Source organism: Larus michahellis, chromosome 3 (genome assembly GCF_964199755.1).
Source record: "Larus michahellis chromosome 3, bLarMic1.1, whole genome shotgun sequence".
Lineage (NCBI taxonomy): Eukaryota > Metazoa > Chordata > Aves > Charadriiformes > Laridae > Larus > Larus michahellis.
The window spans coordinates 99,839,682-99,852,649 of record NC_133898.1 but is presented as its reverse complement, the minus strand read 5'-3'; the positions used below and the strand labels follow the sequence as shown (position 1 = coordinate 99,852,649).

Genomic DNA, 12,968 nt, shown 5'->3' with positions numbered 1-12,968 from the left:
AACATGTTGATGAATGTGATCACATTTTCCAGTAGTTTGATTAAAGAGACACTAAGGAAATCTTTTAAAAACTGCACAACTCTGACAAAATTCTGTTTGCTCCCAAGAGAATATGAACTCTCACCTTCTGACAGCACAGAAGTTTACGCCAGGGACACTAAAGTAACGAGCCGACAGTAGCACAGGACATCAAGCTTTCAATGAGGCTGAAAACCCTGGCTACAAAACACAGTTGGCATTATGCTGCATAGCTGTCAAAGTTGCCAATCACATCTCGAAATTCAGTTTTATATGCCAGGCAAAGATCTATATACGTACACACTCACACACATATGTCTGTTTTTGAGATATCCAAGTCCTTTACTGTACTGTAGTGTATAAATCAATACTGCAACAGTCGTAAACATTAATGGATGCGGTAGCTGCTTCCTTAGCTGCAGCTAAGTAATTAACTGGCAAGAGCTGTGATGAAAGATTGCTTGATGCCCTCACACAGAGCGATGGCTGTTGGAGGTAGCTCAACGACAGCAGTGTGAGGAGACATTGCCAGGAGGCCAGACCCAGGAAGACTGTGAAAAAGAGAGCAACAGGTTAAGGGCAAAGAAGAAAACAGGAAGACAGGCTTCTTGTGGTCCTTGCAGTGCTTGAAGGGTGTTTGATCAGGATATCAAAAGACGAAGAAGTTCCAGACAGCTACTGTGCCCTTGCGAGCTGCCACACCTGGCAGAGCAAACCCTCACACAATATCTTCTTAAGGAAAAGGAGTAATATTTATCCTGCTTTCCATGTTTCTGCTTAGTCTCATTAGTAACTGCAATGACCAAACATACTCTTTTTTTTCTTTTTTTTTTTTTAATTTGAATGCATTTCAAAGAGAGTGAAGCGTGTGATCCAACAGAAGCAGTTTCATTGTGTTTCAGCTTTCTGCAAAGGCTTTTATTTCCCTCTATTTTATAGATTTTTTTATAATGGACATTTTTTTCTGAAAGTGTTTTTGTATTCTTTCTACTTGCGCTGTGGGAATAGCGAGCATAAACTGTATGATATCTGCTCCTAGAAAAGACAGGTCTCAGATATGCAATGTCTTATTACAATTCATCTATAGGAGTACCTTTTTAATATGCATATATTTATATCAGATTGGAAGTAGAATCTTTTCACCCAGTCTTAGGATACAAATTAATTGACTTTATAAAATGAATTTTTTAAAAAAGATTAATTCTGCACCATCATTCCATTGTTCTTAATTCTTATTCTTCTATATCCTCTTCTGTCAATATATCTGAAAGCTTTTGGCTAATGATGCAGGACCTGGCCTCTGAATCTCAGTGGGTCTGTTGTCCTGTGCTTTGTCCTGTGCACTCTTCCCCATCCTCTTCTTTATATTAAAACGCTTCAGGGAATGTAACATCCTTTATTTATGTTTGTACAGTGCAATGTTAATAGAAAGTGCCATAAGTATGTGTTGGTTTTAAATATTTATGCTCTACTCATAAAATTCAATGCAGTCAGCAAAATACTGAAGTAGAGGGTCAAAATATCCCTAAATGCCTCTCTCACAAGCATCTTCAGAAGGACTTTTTTTATCTTTGACAAAGAGATGGATGGAAGAATTTAAATATTTAATAAATATTTACTTCACAGGTTGCCATGCTTTTTCAAACACAACAATCAAGGTGTCTGAAAACAAAATATCAAGGTGTGTTTTGCCTATGCGAAACTATATTTATATCTACTGCACCAACACTGTTCATGAGAGAGCTACACCATCATTGACATAAGAAAATAGTGTATTCCACCTGCTGCTTCTGTGATTTTGTTAAAAATATATTTTTATTCTGTATTTTATATCTAACTTATTTATAAACTTATGACTTCTGGGAATATCCAGTGTTTATGATGAACAGGAATACAGTTTTGCAGTTTTTAGCCAGTTAAGTACTTCTAAGTCAATCTGAGTTTTGATAAAGGAAGATTTAAAGATTAGGGACAAAACTTGAATTTTAATTTTGTCTCAACTCTTCTTAGTCAACAAAATAAACATGAGTAATAAGAAAGACATTTCAATTTGCCAAAACATTACCCACAGTTTAATGATATGTAATAAACCTAGATTCCCATCCTGTTCTAAATCAGACCAGAAATCTTCCACTGACTTCAAAGAGACCGGAGATGGGATTGTAAAACTCAAGAAAAAAAATATTTTGAGCAGAAATCTCTGCTGATTTAGGACCTAATTGACAAAAGGACTTGGGTATTGAATGTGACGTCGTCTGAAATCCCAGTCTCCAGACATTTTGCCCAACATATGCTTAAAAGTTTTAATGGCATTACTGGTTTTGACATCCAGGTTCCCTAAGGGCCTACAGTTCTGCTTCTAAACACACCCAGGAGTGTTCAGTTGAGTCTCTTAACAGATTAACTCTTATCTCATATTTCAATTCTACTAGAATATACCAAATAGACAACTTTATGCTTAATGCTTACCTTGTGTAAGAGACAGAATACAGCAAATACTCTGCTTTGAAGTTCGAGTGCTTTTTAAATACTCCATAAGAATTAACCTTAAGCTTTTGCAATTTCAGTGGTATCAATTTATTAGAGTATAAGCGTGATCCTGTAGGAGGAGACACAACTAAACATTTAGGTCAAGCGTGACATATTTTTTGTATACCAGTAACTAATAGGTTTGTTTGTTTTCTTCTTAGGGTACATTGAATCCCTACTGTGTGCTGTGGGATGATTCAAGAACGTAAGTGATGGATGTTTGCCTCTGTTGCTATGGCTCATATATTACAAAGTACCTAACAATATTTAAGAAGTTGGTCAGTAAATGAGTTGGTACAAGGGCAGGGAAAATGAACCTTTCACAGAGCGAAAGTACTGGATTCTCCAGTCACTTGTCTTCCTTTCTGCAGCTATGTAAGTTGAAAGAATATAATATCTCACCAGGAAGAGATTACTCACATAGTAATTTTAATCTGCTTTTTCAAGATTAAAATGAGGATGTCTAAGAACTGTAGTTCCTCGATGGTGGTTGCCGGGCAACAAGTGAGTGGGTAAACGATCAGGCAGATAACTAAGGAAGGCTCCCATTTCTGTTTCTGCAAGGAGAAATATCATTTTCAATTGTGATACCCACAGCGATCTTCATTTTACATTTACTGGTGCAAATTTTCATTTTAGTTTAGTAAAATAATAGCTGTATTCTAAATAGCGAAAGCTTCCTAGCAGTCTCCTGCTACTTTTTTTAGTGTGTGTCCCTTCTGTAGCAAAACAGAAAACATCACTGTAAAAAAGCAGTAGAATCAGTGTGGTTTAAAAAGAATTCCAAGTTTACGCAGCTGTAATTTGCTGCATTAATCTGTCACAGTGAATCTCCCATTAAAGTCAAGGTGAACTTTCCCTAAATACAGATTAAGTGTTTCAAGAATGATCCCTATGTGGTTGCCATATTATTTTTTTAAAGATGATGTTGTACTTCTTGTCCAGGTATATTATCTATGTCTTATACTACAGACTCATCTACAGTATTAGAAATTGTATGCCTGTGACTTTGTGAGTGCTTTTATCCTTGAGTCTGGGTTTACATCATTATTGTGGCCGCTGAGAAACAACGTGATAGTAAGAAATAAGAAACAAGACATAAGAAATAAGAAACTTTAGACATGATACTAGAAATCATTCCAAATACGACTGGTACCATGGTCTGTGCTTCTACAAAAGAATCATAATGCAGTTATTTGACAGCAACATCACAATGTTCCATTTCTGTAAAATGTGTGGGATAAAGTACACAAAAGACTTGACATTAAGTATTATTATGTGCACATGGAATGCAAAACATTTGGAACATGTTTTTTGTTTCTACTTCACAATGTTTGGCTTACACAGTAGTAGTACAGTGTTTTATTTACCATTTTTTCCATGCATTACTTCAAGCACTGTGTATTTAGAGCACATGCTCTGATTTCACTGCTCCAGTCCAGAATATCAAAGGCATATTTGCACGGAATTAGACTACCGAAAAAAAAAAATCATGCTGTGGATTTAATAATGGGATTAAAAGATTTCATGCAGGTATTCAGGATGAATGTGTAAAGCAATTGCAAACAAATGTATTTTGTGCTTGCCACTTGTTTTGCATGCATTTCTCTTAGAATTGTTTATAGAGAAGTTTAGTGCTACATACAACTGTTGGTTTCAGTATGCTTCAGAATCTGGATGGAAAAGTGAACTTTTTAGATGAACACATCTAAAATTTACATAAAGCTTACATCAAACAGTCTGAGGTTTTGAGGGAGAAACATGCTTTTGTATTCTGAAGGATATCTTTTGTAGTCATTTAATAGTAGCTACTGAAGATATTAAAATCGATGAAGTTTAGGGGTATTCTTGGAGATCTATCAGTTTTGAAAAGTGATATGAACTCCAAATATGCACAATAAGATACGATGTATCAGTAAGTTTTGCATTGTCGTTTATTTTACACGTGTATGTGTATTATTTTATATAGAAAATTGTACTTTTTTCCTCCATCCTTAGGAAAAGGCCCCTAATATTAGCTGTGGGAGCATTAGTTGATTCATAATTTTACTCTTGTAATGTCGTTTCTTGTGGTTTTTTGGAGCATTTTATTTATATTTACTCAGGAATACTTCAGGATTTGTATTCTGACACCATGAGTTTTGAATTATCATGAAAGCTCTATAATGCTGCATCGATTCTTATGATTTTAAATCTTAATAAGTAGATATGTAGAGGACTATATAATTGGTTACTTGCCCATGATGATGTTGGGTTCTTGGTGGCTTGTTTTTCTATTATTTTTACCATTTTTTTCTAAGTCTGAGGCATTAGCCACTCTCAGCAGCAGGCAGTGGATTAATAGCCTCATCCACGTTGCAAATCCTACAGAGCTGTGCTGTGCTCATGTCCTTCCAAATGGGGTAATTTTTGCATAACCAGGACTTGGCAAGTATTTTGGAATAAAACCAACAAAAAGTAGTCTGCTTTTAGTTGAAGGCGCTTAACTAATCAGTAGTCTGTGCTGAGACAGGTGTTTTAAATTAAGTGCTTTTCAGATGAAAACTGTGTTTGCTTTTTGCATGGGCATACAGCCAGCAGTAACCTCTAATGGGTTTTGCAACCTTTTTAGCCACTTCTCCCACATCTTTATCTGCATGCATTGCAAGTTCACGTTTGGTAAATGATAGTTCCTCCCCTGATCTTGTCAGTTTAATACTTTCTCCAACAGCAGGGGAAGCTTTGTCTATCTGTGTTTTGGGCATGCTTCTCAGGAGGTTGATAGTGATTAACAGTTCCCTGTCATCCATCTTTGAAGAAAGGTCTGGATCTGTGAGCTGTTTAATCACACCAGATCATTAAACCTATCCTACCTCCATTGCTATCTGTGACAATTTAGTCATCCTAACTTTAGCAAAAGCAGTTTTAATCCATTCTTTCTATGAGGTTCGGTGATTCTTCCGTGATGATATTTTATAAGGTTTTCCATGTATCAAGCTGGCAGGCTTGTGGCCTCTCTGTAGGCAACTAGTCAAATGTGCGTCCAATATTGACACAGTGCAACTGAAGAATAAAACATTATGTCATGTATTATAAAGGGCAAACTCAAACCCAATAATTCAGCATTTTATTTCAGTTGATTCTCCAAAAATATAGAGCACATCTGTCTGTGTTGATGAAAACTAGGCTGTTTATGAGTTGTGGTGCTTCCTTCAATATTTCCAGCTTCCCTACATGAAGCTGGTAGCATCAATGGTATGAAAGTGATGATTTTTTTCCCCCTCAGAAATCTGACTGATATATTCACTCATTCATTTCAGAAAATGTATTCTAAATGTCGCCTTCAGTAAAGTGTTAGGATACTGAATGCTTCTCCTTTCAGTACATGGGAAAATGTGTGGAATATTTGTAATTGACATTCTGAGAATAAAGAATTTAGTTCCTTAAACCAACCAAACAAAAAGTCAAAAAAGAGTTGCATCTTTTCTGCTTTGCATTGTCTGGCATGAACAAACTATTCCTGCTGTAAGGAACTGTTTGTGATACATTAATTCCAGTGTTTCAGTCCACAAACAGAAAGAAAATAAGTTGGTCAGGTATTAGAGGTGAATTTCCCACCCTACAGAAGTGATTTTAAAGAATTTAAGATGAAACTAAACTTCTGAAAGTTTTTCCCCTGTTCCTCCTACCTTTCTGGAAAGGAAAAGGAGAATGAAAAGGGAGACAGCAGAGACCGTCTCAATCAGCAAGTAATCCAATGATTAGAGCATTTACTTGGGGACCTCAGGGACCAAGCCCTTAGTTTTTTCTTTACAGAAGTTACTTGAGGAGTTTGAAACGCACTTTTCAGCCTCACAGGAGCAACCCATGCACCCTGAGCTGTCAGCTTCTGTGGAATCTGTTACTCGCAATGTGTGCGGTTGGAACTCTGCCATATTATTTAGGAAAATATTCATGGGTTGGGGAGCTGATTCCCAGCACCTCTATATTTAATTTTGCCACTCTTCCCATGTGTTTGTCACTATGCCACACCTAAATCTTAGCCATATCACTCTCAGTGTTTTTTTCCTAGTGCTGTTTTGCTTTATGTAAGTCTGGGCAAGGCTTTGTAAGCCTGGGGGATCAAAGAATTCTTATATGCATGCATACATTTCCATTTTAAAAAATCCATTTACTGTGTCAGTTTTGTAGGCTTTCTCAACAGTTCCCTTGAACTTTGTTTCCTTCTCTGATGCTTATATCTGTGATAGGTGCCATAGCAGACAGTCTGTATGGAGCTCTAGGATCCATGAAAGTTTGGCCCAACAAAGTTAGTCACTTGTCTTAGAGGACGCAGACCCTGGATTCTTGAACCATGGTGCAGAATTCAAAACGCAGTAATAGGCTGGAAGCTAGGTGCCACAGTACTGAGCATTGTGAGTACTGCCCTCACATGCAAGCCTTGGCTACCACCATCACAATGAGGGCATGGAAGATGAGGTGGACACAGAGCGTCACTGGAAGGAGGTGACATCTCACGTGGGAGTTTTAATAGGCACTGACTGATTAGCAAAACAATGCAGCCGGTATTCATTCTTTTAGAAATGTGTTGGACGTAACGTGGGCACATGTGGGCACTCTGTCCTCTCCATAGGACAGAGTCAGTTGTTGCTGTCATGTTCCACAGCTGTACACGGTGCAACATGACATCCCATAGCTCTGGGTAAGGAAAGGCCTTTAGCATTCTGGGGCTCTTTTCTGCCAGTTGCTGCAGAAGGATGTTATAACAGTATGACAGCCTTTTTTTATCCATAGGTGTGCTCATAGCAGTTTAGGCCTGCTGAATATTCAGTTGGCAGAAGTACAATGCAATTAACTGAAATTTTTAATGCTGTAAGGATTTTGACCTGATTTAGTTTTAGTTTAAGGCAAGTGGTAGGTCTGCTCTTTTTTTTTTTCAATTGCCATAAAAATTTACATTAACAGTGGTTTATATTTTCTACCTGAAGCTATGTGAAACTATGAATACCTATAGATGAGAAATTAGAAAATGCATACATTTATATGACTTCAGGGTTTGACTCCAGACGTATTATAACATCCTCCATTAAAAAGAGGGTTAAAAAAAGTTTACAATTACTTTTTTAAAATTACCCCCTAGAGCTTTTAATTGTTTTTCTCCCATTATCCCTGGATACAATTATGGAGAAATAGTCCATAAAGGAATTCATTCAATGCAAATAAAAAAATGTCTAACAGTTAATTGTGATTTTCTCATGGATTTGCCAATAGGGCAGAATGCAACTCAGCTTTAGGATATAAGTTTGCATGCATACCAGCAAAATAACTTTTGCATTTTGTTGTCATGTGATAAAATTGACAGGGAACACTGATCTGCCTTTTCCCTCTCCTCTCCACTTTGTTTTTTAAAACTACCATGACGGACATTACAGTTATTCTTTATTTGGCCTAGCCTTGCAAGCCTTTGAAAGTATGTTCAAGAAAACTCTATAATGTCTCAAGCTAATAATCAAATAATTAAAATATCTTAAATCAGAAACTGCTTCTGGAAATATGAATAGTAGCCTCTCCTTAGTTTATATTACTTTTCAGTTATATTATTTTTGTCACCAGGAAAACATGGAGGAAATAGATTTTCCTATAAGTAGAACAAAGATTGAATGGGATTAAATCCTGCAAATGTAGTTTGGCAATATATGCCAGCTGAAACTTCGCTGGTTCCATTGATTTCAGTCAGACTTGTTGGTCCAGCTTGTCAGACAGACTTTGCTGCTTTTGTATTTTTCAAAGCTGAAAATTTGTTTTCCATGTTAGCTTCTATGCTTGTTTGTGAACATAATGAAAGAGTTAACATTAATGAACTTATTCAAAAGATAAATGGCTCCTGCAGTACCTACTTTTATGAAGAACTTTCCATAATGGAACCTGTGTAATAGCACACGATATAACCTTCTATTCCTAGTAGTCTTGCGTAAAGAATTGAAAGACTCTACAGAATCATATTCTTTTTCAATAAAACAGTATGGAATGAAAAAACTTGATCCAAACTCCCTTGCAGACAATCAAAAGGCTTTGACTGATTTGAATCAGATCAAGTGGCAAACCACTGGTCAAGCCATGCACGACCTAACTTTAAGTGCACAAACTGCTAAGATTATACTGTAATGCAGGAGTACTTAGTTCTGAAATATATATATATATATAGTAAAATATAAAATGGAGTGTCTTTATGTTGAAAAAGAGTCAGAAAAAATTTTCTTTGCTTAAGTCACACATAAAATGAATCAGTATATACGGGAGGAATTTATAATTTTGTTCTTTTTTATAACACTGCTCTTCACTAACACCTACACCACCGTGAACAGAGCTTGTGTGGCCTGCTGAGATTTATAGCAAAAAAAGGAAATCAAATTAATTCTTGCTAATAAGTTTGCTTTATTTTAATTTTAACTCTGTGATTAATCAACTCCATTTGTTGAGAACTCAATTGCTATTTATTGCCTTTATGTAAACGTAGATTTTCAGAAACTAAAAATAGTGATTTCTTATAATATCAGGCAATTATAATTCTGAAATGAGAAAAAAAAAAAGAACTAATGGTTTTATCTTCATAATCAAATTTAAAGATTTGAATTGGAATTTTAACAGATGTTTTAGTGTATACCGAGGGCAAAAGATAATTCAGACATTTGAATAAACTTTAGAACAGAAAACAAATTGGTCATAATTTGGTTTTGTATCTACGTTTCCAGAAAAATTCATAGATATTAACAAGTCAAATAAAATTTGATTGTTGTTTTCCCTGGTAATACCTCACTAAGAAGTGCAGCAGATGGGATCTGTGAATCCAGCATCATGCTGGACTTGGACTGACTCTTGTGGGGGAAAACAGTGTTCACCAAATCAAATAAAACTTCCAAAAGTACAATATAGCACAATCACAACTGCAGAAGTTTATCAGTCTTTCTCATCTATATCATCTAACTCTTAAATTGTGTTACACCTGTAGATTTAAAAGTGATTTACCACAGAGGTTGGTATCGTCCCCCTTGATTTACAGCTAAGGGAAACTAGGGCATAATGAAAGCAAAGCTGTTTCCAAGGCCACTCATCAAACCCCCACAGAGTTAGAGCTCCAAATTCCTGAGTCCTAATTGAGAATGCTCTCTAGCTGTTCCCAAAGCCAGTATCATTTCCCTGCCATGTTGCAGAACACTAAAGGTTAAATAGTTTTATAATGATATTTCTATTTTTTTTCTCATTCATTCTGATGAGCTCGTGACTGTTGCCAGTCCTGGAGAATTTAGCTCTGTTTATCCAACAGAAGTAGTGCAGCAGCACTAAAGGTCTTTGTATTAGGCCATCCTTAAACAAAAATGAAATCTACTTGCATCACCCAAGAGGATGAAAAATCTGGGGAATATTGCCTATCCATGTGAGAAGGAGCTGTGGGAAGTACCCTGCTGCCATTCTCTCCTATTCTGCGACAAGAGGGGCACAGATCATGTGCATAAATTGCTTATAAGTAAATCATGTTGTGTAGTTTCGTGCAGACATGTATTTGTTTCTTTTAAACTTATTTGCAGTCAGTACAAAACAGGCAGAACTACAACTGGTATAAATACACCTACTTTTAGTAATATTATGAGGAGAACATAATACAAGTCAATTTTGAGCATTTGAAGAGTGTAGGATTGCTTCTCTTTCCTTCCGAATGCACGGATCTAAATCTCATTGAAGTCTCCTCCATTAACTGTTTTCTCTGATAAATCAAACATAATGTAATTCATCAAAGTCTGGTCTGTCTTTCTACAAGAAAGGTGTTTGTATGGCAAAATAACCTTAAAAGAAATGTTTGGAATAGTGTTTTGACATGCATCTTAGAGGGTGCCCCCCAGTTGTTCTTGAATTGTCAATGCTGAAATCATACCTCTGCCTGATAAAACTGTAAAACTGCTCCAAAACCAGTCAAACACATGTCCAGTTTAAATCTGCCATATTTTATCAAGTACTGTCACAAGTATACACCTTTAATGCTGTATCAGCATCTCACTGACTTCACAGGTATTTAATCCTCACATGTAATTAATATGCTGCTGAATCTCTGTGCCATAGTTGAGCAACATGAGCAGATTCAGTTAAATCTCTTCCTGAACCAGTCACTAGAGGGAAGCAAAGACCTTCACGTGGCTATCCATGACGTCAATCAAAGTCTTTATGTCCTCACTGACAAAATCTGGTCAGTATTCAATCTAAAATTTTGGAAAAGCCTATTTGGTGGAAAGCTACCCTTCAAAAAAACAAGAAAAAAATATATATCTGTATGGTTGATGTCCAGAGGCCATTGTCATTAAAAAATACAGTAATTTTCATGAAAGGTGTTTTGAGAATTTGAATCTAGACAAGAATCTCAGTGAAAAGTGGATAAAAAAGATGATTTTAAGACTTTCATTCTTTGAAGCATCCCGATATTCAGAAAAATGCATTGAAATGTTGGTAGCATAGTAGCTATGCACTTGAATCATTTATGTGTGGCAAAACCTGAGATAAATTATACCAGTTTCTTAATATCTCTTTGTTGATCCTCCCTTAGTTATCCATGCTTCCATTCCATAGTGTTTTGTATAAGGTACTCAGAATCTCATCTTGCATAAACAGTTCTTCTGTGTATACCAGGTAAACAGATCAAGAGAACATCAAGTCATTAAATGAAGACTAGTTCATCATGCACTCCATTTCAGTACAGAGAAAGCATAAAGTATAGATAAACTTACAGTTATCTTCCAATTTATGAGGGTTGTATGTGGGGTAAGTTTACCGTATACTGTGTTTTTACTGTGTTTAATTCCGCCCTGTTCTGCTTACTGAGAGTACAACTCAACTTACCATTCTCTCCTATGACCTAGGCTGGTTGAATTCTTTTAAAACAGAAACAGTAAAAGCCAACATTACATTTTCCGACAGTTGCTTAGAAAAATATACCTGATAGGAATTGAACTTGCCATAAAACTGAAATGCCCAGAAACAAGGATAAAATATTAAAAGTAATGTTTTGGTATTTATCAGTTAAAATTCAAAATGTTTTAAAGATTGTAAGAACAATATTTATACTACTTACCACTTAATTTGAATAGAAGATCTTTTATTAAGCTTAAACTATGTAGGATGGCCAGACCTTAATGAGAATAATACAAATGTATGTCAGGATTTAAACAAGTTTAAATGGAAGGTAATATGCTAGATGAACAGCTCCAAGCAAAGAAATTTCACACCAAAAAAAACCCTGTTGTGTTGAATAGCTGCTAAATTATGACTGAACAGATTTTTAGCTGAAAGCATGATGTATTTGTGGTGATTTTAAATGCTATCATCATCTTTGCTGATAATGTTGAGTAAGAGAGATTTCTTGCCTAGCTAGTTAACTAAATGTAATATACATATGCATTCAAGTGCATGTGCTGGGGATAACATCCTGCAATCATACTATTATTCTAAGCAGTGGAGAATATAATATAACTCTAAATTTCAGAGGCTATGGTTATGATTCTCAATGCTACATGTTATCCTAATGATGCAATTTCTAGTGGTTGTCGTCTCTGTTCCATCTCCCCATAATTCTATGGAAGCAGAGCAAAATGTTTGTCTTTAAAATGACAGAAATATCTTTGCGTGTATCAAAAGCATGAATTAAAATGCCATCATGTTACTATCAGTTCATCACTTAACATAAACATGTTCCTGATATCAAGTTTACCGATAGATGCATGAAAGCCCAGACTTAAACAGCATGCCGGAGTGGGACCATAGAACCAGAATCATTCCACGGGTATTCGCACAAAGCCAGGAGTTATTGCATCAACTTGAATGGCAATAATTAGAGGATTGCATACACTGACATACAGAGCAATACAGAACCAGAAAAACAGAATCACTCCTTATAATGAATTTCATATATTTGTGTAGTTAGCCTGTAAAGAGTACGTTATTTTGACCAGACTTAAACCAAAATCCTTTAGGTTTATACTACTTCATGATTGGAATTTTGACTGCAATATAGGTCTATTCAATGTCTTTTTAGAATGTCAGAGTACTTTCTTTGACATCTGCTCAGATTTAAATGGTTATTCGCAAAAAGAAGCTATGATTTTAATATAATATCAAAATAGCTTAAAATGTAAATATGTCAAATATCAGATAATGAAACAAAACGAAAAGATTTATGTAAAGCTAAAAAGAACTATTTCATTTGATGTTCATTTGAAAAATCTCTGATTGCATTTAACCAACATAGTGCCATGCAGCTAGTACAGGAATTCTAAAACAAAAGAGGCAGTAGTATTCAGGATAGTCCAAATTCTTTTTAAGGAGATTATACTTTAAAAGTTGTAGCATGCACAGGAAAAAATAAATAATATCTTTTTCTATGTACATCACTCATCGTC

General features: G+C 35.7%; 1 protein-coding gene across 9 annotated transcripts in view; it reads left to right on the top strand.

The window, feature by feature from the left end:
• ADGRB3 (adhesion G protein-coupled receptor B3) overlaps positions 1-12,968 on the top strand; it is a 466,027-nt gene that overhangs the window by 279,867 nt on the left and 173,192 nt on the right. For all 9 annotated transcript variants that reach the window (XM_074581466.1, XM_074581468.1, XM_074581465.1 and 6 more), the window contains one exon: positions 2,709-2,752. In XM_074581466.1, coding sequence (XP_074437567.1) covers positions 2,709-2,752 — 44 coding nt within the window. The remainder of the gene's footprint in view (positions 1-2,708; positions 2,753-12,968) is intronic.